At 38.0% G+C, this 15,928-nt stretch overlaps 1 protein-coding gene across 1 annotated transcript in view; it reads left to right on the plus strand.

Annotated features, from left to right (window-relative positions):
* Positions 1 to 14,127, plus strand: part of LOC134652810 (G-protein coupled receptor Mth2-like) — a 125,488-nt gene extending 111,361 nt beyond the window's left edge. The window contains exons 3-10 of the mRNA XM_063507980.1: positions 995 to 1,221; positions 3,600 to 3,785; positions 4,961 to 5,039; positions 5,390 to 5,571; positions 8,624 to 8,749; positions 10,983 to 11,130; positions 11,691 to 11,880; positions 13,950 to 14,127. Of these exons, the coding sequence (XP_063364050.1) occupies positions 995 to 1,221; positions 3,600 to 3,785; positions 4,961 to 5,039; positions 5,390 to 5,571; positions 8,624 to 8,749; positions 10,983 to 11,130; positions 11,691 to 11,880; positions 13,950 to 14,054 (1,243 nt within the window). The 3' untranslated portion in view covers positions 14,055 to 14,127. The remainder of the gene's footprint in view (positions 1 to 994; positions 1,222 to 3,599; positions 3,786 to 4,960; positions 5,040 to 5,389; positions 5,572 to 8,623; positions 8,750 to 10,982; positions 11,131 to 11,690; positions 11,881 to 13,949) is intronic.
* The last annotated feature ends 1,801 nt before the right edge of the window (positions 14,128 to 15,928 follow it).

Consider the following 15,928-nt stretch of genomic DNA (forward strand, 5'->3'; position numbering starts at 1 on the left):
TAATTTGTCAAACTGTATCCGTATCAATACCTTATTACCTAATGCATTGCTTTATTTGCTTCAGAAACTTCCCGAAATCCCAAAACTTTCTTCGCATACTTGATTCGATCCCAAGAGGGAAAACTTCCAAATATCCCGATGGCAACATTATTAGCTAACGAACGCAGTTATAATATAACAGATATACGAGTAGGAAGTATGGCAATAAAAATGCCTTATTAAGACGATTTATGCTATAATGAGGGTCATACTCAAATTCAGCTATTAATTTGTTGCTCATTAACCTGATGGTTAAGGAAAATTGACGATGCGATGTGTTGACAGATCGGTTTTCCTTATAAATTTAATATCGCTGATATACTTATTGTACCGCTTGGGTAGCAAACAGTCATATGCTTTTGGCGTTATTAATAAACGGCTGCTTGATGATCGTCGTTTGTCCCTATCTGCCGTTATGCCATAGAGAGGGACAAACGATGATCATCAGCTGATTAACTTAGCAGTCGTTTATGAATAACGCCGTTTATTGTTAACTTCCAACGACCAAGCACTTCAGCAAACCATTGCTAAAGATAAAAGTAACTTCAAATATTTGAAAGCTATATAACAGATCTGCTTCAGGCCTAATAGTCAGAAGCAAATACTTACCTATTAGCACAAATTGACACAATATTCTCATGAATATTGCTCTCAGAGCGATTATTTCCAAAAGTATTCACTGAATTATAAAACGTTTTGAGATAAATAACTGTGAATGAAGATAAGCCAGGCCCCGTAGACATGCATGCCAATCGCTAACGCTCCGTAGGTAACGAAACGCAACTGTCACTGTCGCACTAATAAGAAAGTATGATAGAGAGACACAAAGCGATTCGATGGCGAAGCGCAAGCTATTGTCACCTTGGCTAGGCCGCCTGTATCTATGTCTATCTTACTATTCTTACTCTAGGGATACGAGTATGTATTCAGGATCTCATTTTAATTTCCTTTACAGATACAAACTGGAACCAGACAAAATCAGCGAAGACGAGTTCTACCTCCTCGTCAACGGTTCCCTCTTCGTCCCCTTCAGCAAGCCCCCTCTACTCAGCACCAAAGACTTCTGCATGGAAACGTTTTACAATGAGTCCAATCCTGCGGGGGTCACGTTACCTTTGGTGTGCTTCTCTCAGCCGGTGGAAACGGCTAAGACTTCTACCACACTCATACTTTATGCAGTAGGTAAGTTGTGGGTTCATCTTGTTTTAATTTGTTTCTAATGATGATTTCGCCAATGTCAAAAGTGTGCTCGAAGAGCGTGATGTTGTTCGGTAGTTGCTTAATAAAAGTGATAGTTGGGGTTACAAATAGCCACGATGGAATGCCGGGTGTTGACCAAAGAATGGATAAACGCGTTTCAAGATTACCTCACTAGCTGCATACCTACTTCCACGTTAGTTCACTACATAACAACATTAGTTAGTTAAAACTAAAAAAAATACGTATTCCCGAGACAACTTCGTTCAACCGGAAGTTCTCTAGTTGGGGTTTGAATATTTATCAAATTCATACTTTTAACGAGCAGAAACTAAGAAAGTTTCTTTAAGTTTTACATCAATGAAGTTTCTTCCCACATGGAGTGTCTTTTGAAATCAGTATATCGAAGTTAAGTTTTATTTCTGCTCAGGGTTAGACTTAAAAGCTAATTAGGTTTAAATAAACAGTAATTATCGCTGATTGGTTACCTATCGTAGTTGCTTTATATATACCTATAATTGCGTTGAACTTGCCTTCAACTGCGAGCCGACAATAGATAGATGTGTCCTATTAAACCGAAGATCGACCTTTCACGCACATACGAGTACACAAATTTCATATAAAGGTCAAGGCCGCCCACGTGACTGACATTCTTGCGTGCTATATGCCGCAGGGAAATTTTCACTTATAGGATGATAATGCCAGTGGAGTACAACTCGTAATTTCACAATATTGAAAAAAAAACGTGCCTGTTGGTATGTAGGTATATTTTTTTCTCATTTTTATTGTCTAAAAGAAAGCATTAATGCAACAAAAATAAAAGGACTTGATGCCCTGTGGCACTCTCTCTATAATTATAGCAGCTGTCTTTCCCCAAAGGACATCCGACATTTAATATGGTGAAAAGATAAGGCGAGCTGCCTTAGTGAAAGACTTAGGCACTTGGTTTGATCCACAGATGACATTTCATCACCAGGTTCTTCAAACCTGCAAAGAGGCCCAAAAACGTATGGGTTTTGTTAAGCGGCAGACCAAGCACTTTTCAAATAGACGAACTCTGGATCTGTTGTACTATTCATATGTTAGAAGCAAACTAGATTGTAACGCCATTGTATGGAACCCTCATGAAGACAAATATGTCCTAACAGTCGAAAAAGTACAAAAATCCTTCGCGAGATACTTGTTTAAGAAAATGTATTTTTACTATCCGTATCTGTATCCAACCCCGTACGTATTGGGTATGGTGGGATACCAGACACTCGAAGCTCGAAGAAATGTAGCCTTGGTACGGTTCTTACTTCGTTTACTACGAGGCCAGACAAATAACAGCTACCTCTTAGCGCAGGTATCTTTCAATGTTCCACCTGTTTCAAGGCACAATCTCCGTCCTCGTAAACTACCCTTACTCAACATCCCAAACACCAGTAAGTCGAATTCGCACTCACCTCTCTACCGAGCTCTAAAGCTTATTAACGCCATATTGACCCAAGACGATACATTGGACTTATTCTCGACTCCTGAACCGAGATTCTTAGCCACAGCCGGGCGCTACCTCGAGGCTATAGTCGCCCCGAGCACCATTAGTACTGATTAGGTAATAATATTATTTAAGTTTTTGACTTACTGTTTTTTTATGTTAATAATTTATTATAGTTATGTATAATTCAGTTTAACGCTTATGTTCTTATGTGTCATGTTTGGTGTATACTGTAAGTGACATTATAATAGAAATAAAATAAAATAAAATAAAATAAAATAAAAATATCGGATTGGATAGTGTGAAAAAGCTCTAAGGCCAGATTTACACATTAATATTATTAATTAGTGTTAAGTGCCAGTTCATACATAAACTTTACCTACTACTAAAACGCATTAAGCAATTTGAAAACGTCATCCAGTAATTAATGGCCATAATTTTTCTGAGGCATTTTTAAGGCATCATTAGTAACAGTTATTTTTAGAATGACTGATGGATTTGTAACATTTTCGTTTCGCTTCTACATTTTCTGAAACGATTTAAACCCACGCTACGAGTATATCTCATCCTACGCTTTTAAAAAGCTAATTATTACAATACAAATGTTCAGTCCATAATGAAATTGGTTGTCTATTTAAAGTACTCAAAAGTATTTAAAGTATTTAAGTTGTTATGAACTCTGTATTAGGTACTGTAAATAAATCGATGTACCTAAAGTACAGTTTGCATGAAAGATTTAAAATTTCACGATTTTTACACATTATTATTTATTTAACCTTCCCTAATGCGCACGCGGGAAATGCTGCGGGTACATCTGCTTTGATAATAAATTAGGTACCTTATTTAAATTTTTCTTTTTTTGCAATAACTCCCGATTTGTACACAGGTTTACTTATCTCCGTGCCATTTCTGCTGGCCACAGCGTGCGTGTACACATTCATCACCGAGCTGCGAGACACGCATGGCAAAGCTCTGGCATGCCATTCTACATGTCTGGCAATAGCCTTTTCCTGCCTCGCGGCTACGCAACTGGCGGGCCATGCGTTTCCTGTCTTGGCGTGTACTATCATGGGTAAACATATTATCATTAAGTTGTTACACGCATGACAAAGCTCTGCAATGCCATTCTAATGTCTGGCATTATAAAGCTTTAGCCTAGCTGCCACGTAGTTGACGGACCATAAATAATAAATAAATATTATAGTACAATTTTAGACAAGCCGACATAGTCCCACCGTAAGCTTGTGTTGTGGGTACTAAGTAGACGACGATATACATAATGTGACAAACCTCTCATTGCGTACGTTTGGGCCAATTAAATAGTCTTCTGTCTCATTGCCACCCAGCGGGCTCTAACGCAATGCACCGTGGTTTTTATGTGGTTGGTTGTGGTGGTAAGTTTTATTGCAAACAAAGTGATTGATTGATTGATTTATGCCGAATATACTTGAATTACCTAAAAAACCAAGGATAATAGACTCATTACAATCCTCATCACCTGCACCCGTTTTACTCTGGAGGCGAATACCTAATTTCAAAATAAAGGGGCCCACTGATTACCAGTCCGCAGGACGATATCGGCCTGTCAGTTATTCGGAACTGTCACCTTTTGCGTTTAACCAAGAGGCCGATACGTTCGGCGGACTGTTAATCACTGGGCCCCTTTAGAGACGTTGGCATTGGTTTTCGTGAATGCTTTTGACCCTTCAACCCAGGGGAAAACCTAGATATTGTTGAGATTAGACATCCAATCAAACGAGCAACTTCATTGTCTGAAGTTCATATTGATTGACATTCGTTTCACTTCAACAATATCAGCTCAGAGGATAATAGAATTCCTCTTAAACTCTTTAGTCTACCTTTTAGAATTAAATTAAATTTTCTATATTCTATTTGTTTATTTACTCCCATAAAATGGTTATTCCCTTCAAAATGGAATGAAATAAATTCATACACATAATCCACGTGGAAAATGTTACGGCCTCGTGAAATTTTAATCGACACGTGTAACAAATGTTCAACGTAGAGGCCAATTCAAACTTACATTGTGACATGAAAATGATATCGAAATGTTTAGTCGCACGTACGTCTCGCTTGCGCCAATACATGTACGGGCAAGTACGAGCGAAATGCACGCGCGATTGACATCATTTAGATAATATAATTATCATTTTGATGTTACTATTATGTAAGTTGGAACTGATTTGTTATTTGGGATGGGATGGTGATATTATTTGTTTGTTTCAGCGTACCTCATCCAGTTTTCGTTCGTGTCCTGTTTTTTCTGGTTGAACGTAATGAGCTTCGATATTTTTCTAAATGTTAGGTAAGTTATTTTAATCATCAGCATCTTACACAGATCAATATAGCCCCAAACTAATCAAAGCTTATATAATGGGTGCTAGGTGACGATATACATACTTATATACATAGAAAACACCCATGACTCAGGAAAAATTTTAGTGTTCATCACACAAATAAATGCCCTTACCGCGGGATTCGAACCCAGGACCATCGGCTTCACAGGGTCACTACCGCGGCCGGGCCGGGTCGGGAATAATTCTTATATTTTGTACATCTGGCTCGCTTAGCTATTTCTGCTGCTGACTTTATTCCTTTTTAATATTCATTACTTGTAGTTTACTTAATCAGTATTCTAAAGGCGATCTCTTTCAGGCGTTACCTAAACTCGTCCGTAAGCAGAAGAAGTATGCGACGCCGCTTCGCGTGGTACTGCGCGTACGCGGTGGTGCTGCCAATGATCCTGTTGGTGGTCACCATCAGTATGGAGCTGTCACCGGCCGTGCCCAGCACTTATCTCAAGCCCAACTTCGGGGTTAAGGGCTGCTGGTTCAAAAGTAAGTCTTTCATATAAACGGTTTACCAAAATATTATGTCAGAACTGATTGAATGAGGAAGGTGGTTTAAGGAATTAGCTGATGACTCACGCTAGAACGGTTCGAGTCGGGCTTCAGACACTTCGTTTTCTATAGAAAACTGTAGTGGACGGTTCTAGCGTGAGTTATCCTTTATATAGCCCAGACAATTTTTGTTTTGCGATGTCCAAGTTCGTGTCATAGTTAATTTTGACCAACATATTTATTTCACAAATTATTGCTAAGGCTTGTTTACACACCCAGCGTACAATTAAGGTCTTTTAAATTAGCACTTAATAACTATTGGTACCTGCCTACCTGGACTCTATATATTTATTAGGCTAATATGCCCGAATGTATCCAAATTTAAGTCCACCGGATCTGATCCTCCTAGTGCCAAAGTGACTTTGGTGTGGCGAGTATTTAAGAGAGTTGTGAACAACTCCATCGCATTACATACTGGAGTGGATATCGTTCGATACCTTCTCAAAAGAACGTATGAGAGGCCGTTTCCGCCTTTCGGACATGATGGGTCGCTTTCCACCGATGTAGTACAAAAAACCGGTAGACCATAAAATCCAAACAAGAAGCGTCACCAAAGAAATAAACCTTCGCAGGTTGTTTGTAGTACCGAAAGTCTGTAATTACTATGGAAAACGTACTCGAAAATATTTAGTACCTATAATTTTAAATAATGTACCAGATCAGTTCAGATCCCGCCAAGGCGTATCAAAGGTTGTGTATAAAAATCGATTAAAAAAAACATTTATGCTTAGATTGGAACGGGTCACATGATTAAAATGCCAACCGACTGTTTTATAAGTACCTATTTTGCCTACAACCTTAAATTTATACCTTGCACGTGTTACCGTAGAAACGTATAGTTATGTATAACGCTAATATAAATATCTACACTCGGGGAAAGTTGAAGCGGGTCACCTTATATGGAAATACCGATGCAAGATGACCCGCTTCCGTTGTCCTTAAGTACAATAAAATTACAGGATATTAATTACAGGAGCAGCCGATGCAACGGAGCCACGCCGTTTTATCGACTAAATAACTAGTGTTTAGTTTTAAGTTTATAAAATACATATGTATGTTAGTCTGTAAGGTATTTGTAATATGGGCCTTGTTGCCTGAATTAAATTTCTAAATAAATAAATAAATAAAATAAATAAATTAGATCGCTTGTTTACTGAGCTATGTGTAGGTAATTAAGGGTCAATATAAAATTGTCTACTTTAGATAGGACGAGGATATTAAATTGTGGTATAGTTGCTAATGACTTTATTATCTTACACACTTTATTTGGCTTCACTCCGTATGTTTGTTGTTTCCCGGTGTCTGGTTGAGATGATATCTAGTACCGACCTACCTTTTCACATGACAATAGAATAGAATAGAATAGAATAGAATATATTAATCTATGTATCTAATACCTTCAAACGAGCAATTCTTGTAACATATTTATTTATTTATTTATAATATATGTATAGGTATATATTTCGGGGATCTCGGGAACGGCTCTAACGATTTCGATGAAATTTGCTATATGAGGGTTTTCGGGGGCGGAAAATCGATCTAGCTAGGTTTTATCTCTGGGAAAACGTGCATTTTTGAGTTTTTATATTATGTTTTCCGAGCAAAGCTCGGTCTCCCAGATATTAATTACTAATGGACTAAGGTATATCTGTTACGTATAACCGTTTGTAAGAAATCGCAGACTATAATTTAAATAAGAAATAACTTACTTTACGATGGTGGAGGGTAGAATAAGTTTTCTGCCAACAAACTGCTATGCAGTTTGGCAGATAAGTAACAATAATTATGTAACTTCTCTTTTAATAATAAAAAAAAAGTTATTTAGATTTAGATTTAGATTTAGATATTTATTCTCATAATATGAAATTACATTATAAATTATGCTAAACTAATCTACATGAATTTATATTATGATCGTCATTAACATTAACATGATATTATTTATTAGATACAAATTAAAAATGTCTTAAAAATAATCAATCTTCTGTCAACAATTTTATCAATATTATTTTATTGTCGTCTGTTTTGACGACTTTGTAACTGTAGTTGGCCAGCTCTTTGCTACCGATCGTTACCCAACCCCAAGACCCCTAGCCCGGTGATAGGTCCGTTTGAGCGTTGCCAGATTTCGGGGCCGCGGTGTAGGCGTCGTGTAGCTTAATTAAGCAGGCGTGTCACATTCCAGTATAAAATGGAATCGTATCAGAATCTATTTATTTATTTATTTATTTATTTAAGGTTCACCAACAATTGTTGACATCGATACATTAAAAAAGTACTAGCTATTACATATAAGGAGTGGTGTCACAATCAGTTACAGGTAAACACCGCATGCAAAACATATATAAGTAAACAACTATAAAAATACTTAAATTTAAACTTATTATCTAATTATTTATTTTTTAACAAATATTTTCTGACAAATGTTATAAATCTATATTGTGGGTCAAAGTGCATATCCGCCTTGTCACAGCAACCATTAGCAATTTTACATAACCTGCATATTGGAGAGTTAGTGCCTGAGACTGATCTTCTAAGCGGGGCGTAAAGAGGGGTGATAGCATTACGGGGGAAACGAGATGGAGCACGAAAATTCAACAATGTCAGTAGTTGTGGACAATCTATTTTGTGGTTCACTAACTTGTACAAAAAAGTTGCATCTAAGAGCGTCCGTCGGTCTTCTAGGGAATCCATCTTGAAATATTGCAGTTTCCGTTGATAGGATATTGATCTTTTAGCCATAACACGTGCCTGAAAAGCTAAGTGACGAGTGAACCTTTTTTGAATACGCTCTAACCGTAGTGAGTGAGTAGCATAATGCGGCCGCCAGACAACGCTGCAATATTCCATAATACTCCTCACCAGACTATTATATAGTAATATTTTGGTTGCGCTGCGCCTAAATGATCTAGTGTTTCTTATGACAAAGCCCAAAGTCTTAGATGCCCTCTTGACAATATTTTCTATCTAACCCTGCCTTTGTTTGCAGCGGACCAAGCAGCCCTACCCTACTTCTACGGGCCCGTGGCGGCCATCTTACTCAGCAACTTCGTCATCTTTGTGTGCACGTCGCGCGCGTTCGCGAAACACTACGACAAACTGAAGGATGTCACGCGTAAGTTGCATTAGACATAGTTTAAGTCAATCTCCTTCTAAGTTCCCACCATCCTGACCGGGCGGTCTAGCATGAGTTGCGTTATCGCGCGCGACTCCATACTTGAAGTCGCGCAAGATGTGCATGGAGTCGCGCGCGAGAACTTGGCGAGAACGCAACTCATGCTAGACCGCACACTCTACATGCGGTTTAGGAGACTTTTGGAAATGGGTATTTTGGTGTATTAATCATATGAAGTCCGGAATACATGAACGTTCATTACTATCGTGTCGTGCCCACGCCTATTCGGATTTCATGCGAATGGGCGATAAAATTTTAATTTGTTTTATGACTAAGACACGTAGGTGTATTCTTATAAACATAAACAAACACATAATAATAGTCATGTGCTTTCATCATTTATTTATATACGTCATCATAATCACATATTTAAAAATATGACGAAAGTACTAATAAAAGAGTTTAGGTATCGTCAGGGATAGTGCAATACCGCGTAACTAACAAATGCAGTAAGGTCCAACTTCCTTGTACGATGTTTGAATTTCGAACTCTTTCGACTTTGTTAGTTACGCGGTATTGCACTATCCCCCCGACGGTATGTCTTCATTTATGAATGACTAATATTGAAAACATTTGCCGTGGGATTTCCCTAATGGCATTATTTTGTAAAATAGTAAAATAGCGATTACTTATCACTATGTAATTGAAAGATAACACGATAACGTGGAAAGTAAACATTGATTTTTCGTCGAATAATTTGTGGTATCACTAAAAATCACTTATCATTTTTGGTATTGGCATTTCCGGAAACCTCAAAATTACAGGAGCGAATGGTAACCAAATTACGATTAAATTTTACGGTTGAACTGTATTATAAAATATCACTCATTTTTAGTGACTCACAACAGTTAAAGTTCGATTAAAGTGTCGTTCGCATGTCAACTGCAGTTGAATTACTGTTACGGCGTCGTTGTTACTGCGGCTGTATTTCCTTGATAAAATGAGTGACGGAAAGAACGTCATAATCACGGCGAACGTTACTACTGCTTGCTGTGACGCAACGACCCGAAGTGGATCTTGGCCTCCGACACTAAACACCGCCATGCTACTCTGTCCAACGCCGTTTCTGTCCAGTCGACGGCGCCGAGTTCGCTAAGGTCTTTCTGCACTTTGTCTCTTCAGCGGTACCTAGGGCGTCGCGACGGTCTTATGTCAATTGGTACTCCAGAGTACGCCCTCCAGACTGCGCGATCTTCCCCCATCCGGACTCCGGTGCCCGAGCCATCAGAGTCTGGCGGATTTCGTTTCACTCAGTTAGTCAAGGAAATTGACAGATACAGCGGCAGTAACAACGCCGTCGCAACAGTAATGCAACTGCAGTTGATATCCGAACGTCATCGTTATGCATGGTACACAAATGCTTAGATGTCTGTATTAATTTTTATAAGCCAGCGCAAAATTATTGTTAAGGAAGTCAGATTGTGCAAAGATCATTTTGAACATCTCACCCGCTTAGCTAATTCTGCTAATGTTATTACTTATTAGAGTCTGTGCGGAAAGAGAAGTGTCGTAGAATATATTGGGTCCCATATATATACATTTCACGACTCTTCTCTTTCCGCACAGACTCTAGTCTCTTTCTACAAAGTTAGCTAAGGCAATATATACGCAAACATTAAAATGCAGTATGGATGTTTAAAATTTCTATTGGCACCGATTCCTGTAAGGATAAGATTGATACGCTTAAAATCATTACTCATTTCATAAAATGATCGTTTGGCCCCATCATGAAATGTCAAACCTAACCTAACCATAATTATCATGATGTGATCAAATTCTATGATCTGGCCACGTCACATATTATAATGATCATTACCTACTAAAGGTGCAATGCAAAATACCGGGTATACAGTATAGGCATACAAATAATTTTGTATGAGCGAGTTTTAAGTGCGCACATTTGTGTTTTTTTTTGCGCATTTTAATATTTCGTTATCTATAACTCAGTTTTCAACAACTGCATGAGAGATGAGTATAGCCATACTCAACCTTTTTTTAATGAGGGCCACAAAGGCGGTTTGCCTTAGAGCCCCGGTCCGCGAGATTTGCTTAAACGTGACCACGTATGGATCCCCTAGAAAAGACCAGCGGACCGCATGTTGAGTATGACTGGATTAGTCACAAGTTCCGTGGGTGTTGTTTCTTGATACTATGTAATGCTTTTTTGCTTTAGCACTAGACTTGGCCCATTCGGACTTCAGTACGACGGACGACTGGGTGCGCCTGGGCACAGTGCTAGGACAGCCGCTGGCTGTTCCGGAGCGCTCGCCCACGAGAGACAGCGGAGGGTTCACGCAACGGTTAAAAAAGTATAGAAAGATGTAAGTATTTTTATAAAAGATAACGGAATCTTAACTCGTTTTTATTTTTTTTGTGGTATGACTCAGATAACTTTCAAAAAACTACGAGATATGAGTTTTTCAAAGTCTGCTTCGTATGATATGGACCCTGACCAAATTTTAAGTCCTCTTTCTGCATTTTTTTCGAGAACGATTTTTCTGGTCTACAGGTGGCCCAAAAACACGTAGACATTTTTTTACTGCTGCATATTGTTGATAATTGATTGTAGTTTTAATTTTTAATTACACTTTGTAAAATAAATACGTGTTATTAATAAATGTAGTCCTAAATATTTATAACCAAAATATTTTTGGGCTACCCAGTATAACTAACAGCACAACCGAGGTTTGAACCCACGATCTTTGGCCAGTCACCTGCAATAATATGTTGAAAGACCACAGAAATATGTGACACGCTCTTATGGCTCTAGAAATAAGATCGTGTCAGATATTTTTGCGGCCTTCATTGTGTAACGTAATATTATTGCAGGTGACTGGCCACCACACACATAATATGAAATAAAATCTTTGTTTTCTTCTAGCTTCCGTACGAGCTGCCTGCTCTCCGTCATCATGGGTCTGTCCTGGGTGCTGGAGGTGGTTTCCTGGTGGGCGGGCGCAGGGTCCAGCTCCGTGTCCGTCTGGTCGGTGTTCGACATCATCAACGCGCTCCAGGGCGTCGTCATCTTTGCCATGTTCGTGCTTCAGCAGCCCGTGCGCTCCTACGTGAAGGTAGACCTTTAGGCCTAGCACATGATTGGCGCGACAGTCTACTACTACTACCCGTCTTTTTCTAACTTATAAAAGAGGGACGGGTAGTCTATCTCGCCGCGAGATACTGTCGCACCAATTATGTGCTAGGTCGGCTTGTCCAATGTCCAAACTAGGTCTAAGTTGGCGTTAGGTCCCCACACTGGCGTCTTTTGAGCGTCGGCGTCTAGTCACCGCTATGGAAAATGGTGCTGCGCTAACGTTGGATCTGTGTTTCGTTCCTTAATTTTATTTGATAGATATTGAAAGTATTTCCATGGTTATAACGCAAGTTTAAAATGATAGGAAATTATTATATACAAGTACATTTTATGACATATAAATTCAGATAACTCTAAGTCTGGAGTGGTCTAATTTTTAATATGTTATTATTTTATTTATTAACCCATCCATCACTTCTCATCAACGCGAGTTTACTAACATTAATTCAAAAACACTTACCACCTTACACACCTATGTTAATTTAAAACATATTTGTAGACCACAATGAATTCGCGGAATTCAAATACAAACACGGGAATCATGCATGACATAAGAATTCAAATTGTAAGGACATCTTCTGTTAATAATTGCTTATCACACTTCAATAATCACATTCTTGTGGTACTTAATTAATTATCATTTGTTCTTTTGCTATTACGTCGAATTAATGATTGTAAAATACGGCAATGACTTTGTAGTGTCATGGACTTTAATTGTTAAGCCAATTAGGGTTTACTTTACATCGGATATATCATAGCGTACGCGTAGTTATTGAAGAACTACATTAAGGCGCTCTTAAAGTCGAGTTTTAGGTTTTCAAGGGGGTGAAGCAGACGAAGTGGTAGAATAGGCAGGCGGGCGCCCCGCGCGCCGCCCGCACCATTCCCGCGCAGCGTGTCTACGTCCGTATTCTGACGCCATCGGTATTCTGATTTGTCAGTTCCGGGATTTTTTCTGGCAATTTATATTGAATAAGATTTATTAGCAAATTCGTATTTTGATGAGTAATTAATGAAATTAAGAATGGTAGGTAGGACGGTAAGTGTAGATAATTTTATATACAATATTATGAGAGTATACCGCGGCAAACTGAGAACCTAATCAAATGATACGATGATGATATGATGAAATTATTTTGGGACAAAAATAGTACTTACTAACCTTAAGCATAACCTTAACAATGAAATCCTTGTAAAAGTCTGTATAAATATCGTCTCAAAATAGCGCATTTTACTATACACCGCGCCTTAACTTGAACTTTATGTGGTTTATCAATTAAGTCTGTGGCCGTAAATATTAATTTAATAACTACATTCACATTGTTTCTTAGTTCTTGTAATCATTTATGATGCTTGGTTCTCTTTATTTATTCCTAGGATTTTATTACTGGTAATAATATGTTAATATAAAATTATTGCGTGCATGTATAAGAACAGTTTAAGTAGCAGCTGTATTTATAGTTTTAGTGCTTATGCTAATAGGTCTGGATGGATAGAAATGGTTATAAAATTAAGTCCTGTCTCTTATCAACTATTACCTAGTTAGTATTCTATTTATGCTCTACATAATTACACATTCGATTCTCAGCATAACTTTATAAAAATAAAGCCAGCATATATATTCCTTACTTTAGTTAAGATGTGTTAAATGAATATTCATCTAGACGCAGTGTAATTCTAACTACAAACGTAATAGGTATAGGATGTAGGTATGTATATATTGTTAACGATTTTGATACATTTTTCTAAGACTCTGTAGATCTAAGACATTCATCAAACAACACGAAAACAAGATGGAGAAGGTTTTACAATAATGCCGATAAGGATAAAGTGCGACCTTTATTAAGAAAAAAGTCCATTTATTTTGTGAAGTCAACAGGAAAGTCCCAAACCTCATTTTAATAACAAAACTTCCGTGAGACACAGACATATTAAATATATTAAAAACGAATCAGTCACGTATTTTAAGTCGAAAACGCTCGATATGTTTCAAAACGCAAAACTCATACTTACTAATTAAGTTTTTAACCCATATTTTTTTGTCCACAGCTATCAAAGTTCTGCCAGTTCTGCCGACGTAGAAGGGACGGTTCAGAAGTGTCTGTGGTCAGTGCAAAGTGCAGCGTCGGTTCCGGTAGGAGAGACTTCGTTTAAAGTGTATCTACTAGGTTAAGAACTGAAATGGTAATAACCCTTCACCATGTCATTTATCGCGCCAAAAAACGCTAGCGACTGTCTCAACTCGCAGATTTGTCAAAAATTATCAACTGATCCTTCCTCCAGGTGAACGGTATCAACTGGCTGACATTCATCTGCTACTGGTATCAAAATGTATGGTTTACCATTTTGCCGTATCCAATAGTAATCCGGCATGAATCTATATTAAAATGGTGACATTTACCATCAGATATCTGGTTGTAATTAATTGACGAGACAACCGATTAAAGTGGTTGCGATAAATTGGCTGCTGCATGGACTTGTTGTATAAAATGGTCGTGTTTTAAGAGCTGTCACATTATAGACGCTCGAGACTGATATTAGTAACAGTATTATTCTTTAAGATCGCTTCAATGGTTTGAGCTATCAGTATCATTTTGTGGTAGGTATCTACCGCCGACGATACTGTTAACAGAAGACCTAAGATTCGTAAATTAACCTAATTTCTCTTATTTCTAAGTAGGTATGTATTTATGGTCAGTTATGTTAGTGATTTTTAGTTGGTGGTATATGACGGTAATTCTCGATTTCGCATACATTTCTGTATTCATTTTACATGGTTGGCAGAGGTTTACATATTACGCAGAACGAGTGATTGGTGAATGTTGCGCCGCGCCGTTGTCATGACTTAAATTTATTTATAGTGTATTTGTTTTTTAAATTTAAAATGATGAAAAATTGTTTATTATATTATAAACCGCTTGTTCAGAGTCTGAACAGTTAAGTATCTGACTCCATACTGAACAAATAGTATTTTAATTTTCGGTAACAAAAACTAGAGTTCGGGTTTCCTGTTCAATTCCATCGTGTGATTCCTAATTCAAATTATTATTCAGGTAGAATTCAGAGCACACCACAGTTATAAGTAGGTAGGTACCTAGCTTTGTTCGATTCGCGAACTCATTGACATCCAATTAACGCGGATATCGATATCTATGTCAAGTGTGTCACAACACTCAGCAATACCAATATTAGGTCATTACGCTGGAGTTCAAACTATTAGGAGCGATCTATACCACCTGTATGTGTGTAGCCCCTTTTACATCATCTGACATTGGGGAAAGAGCAATGTATTTTAAACCTTTTTGTCAGATAATATAAAAAGGCTTCTAGAGTGAAAGACGCGTGATCTTCTTTCTTTTTCTGTGATAGCGCCGATTTCGAACGTTACTTTGCTGTTCTACCATGTTCTTTACTTTAATCAGAGGGTCACGGAACTTGCATATGTTGAGAGACCCCATACTAACGTCTATTGAGCGTCCCGCAGTTGCCAACCCGTCCCACCAACTGCGTCGAGAAATAGCCATAATTATATAGTAGATTAGACGCCGACGCGACGCTCTGGAGACGCTATAAGTATAGTGCAGTGTGGGGTCTCTCTTAACTAAGGTATGGCGGTCGGCGTCAGCGTCAAGCGTCCTCAGACCGAGCGTTTCGTGGCCTAGGCGTTCCTTGTAAAAATTGTATATTTAGGATTGTACAAACAGAGAAATGTCCATTTAAAGTTACCGTTTATTTAAAACAGCTTGTTGTAGCTATGGTTGTTAATAGTTAGAGTAAGAGAATTGGATATTTTTATATCGTTCGTAATGATAGACGAGACCAAGAAGTTAATGGTTATTTTGTAAGTTTGATTTGTTTGTGGAGTGCACTTTTTCCGAAGATTTTGTCTGAAATAGTCGTTTTTCCGAATGTCGATCGTTTATCAGGAAACAACTAAGTTGAAGGAAATATTTCCTTTTACTCGTATTTCAAGTTGACCTTACGTAAAATAGGTACGGATAAGTGTGGCTGGCCTGTCTACACATTAA

The sequence above is a fragment of the Cydia amplana genome, chromosome 12 (assembly GCF_948474715.1).
Source record: "Cydia amplana chromosome 12, ilCydAmpl1.1, whole genome shotgun sequence".
NCBI classification, from domain to species: domain Eukaryota; kingdom Metazoa; phylum Arthropoda; class Insecta; order Lepidoptera; family Tortricidae; genus Cydia; species Cydia amplana.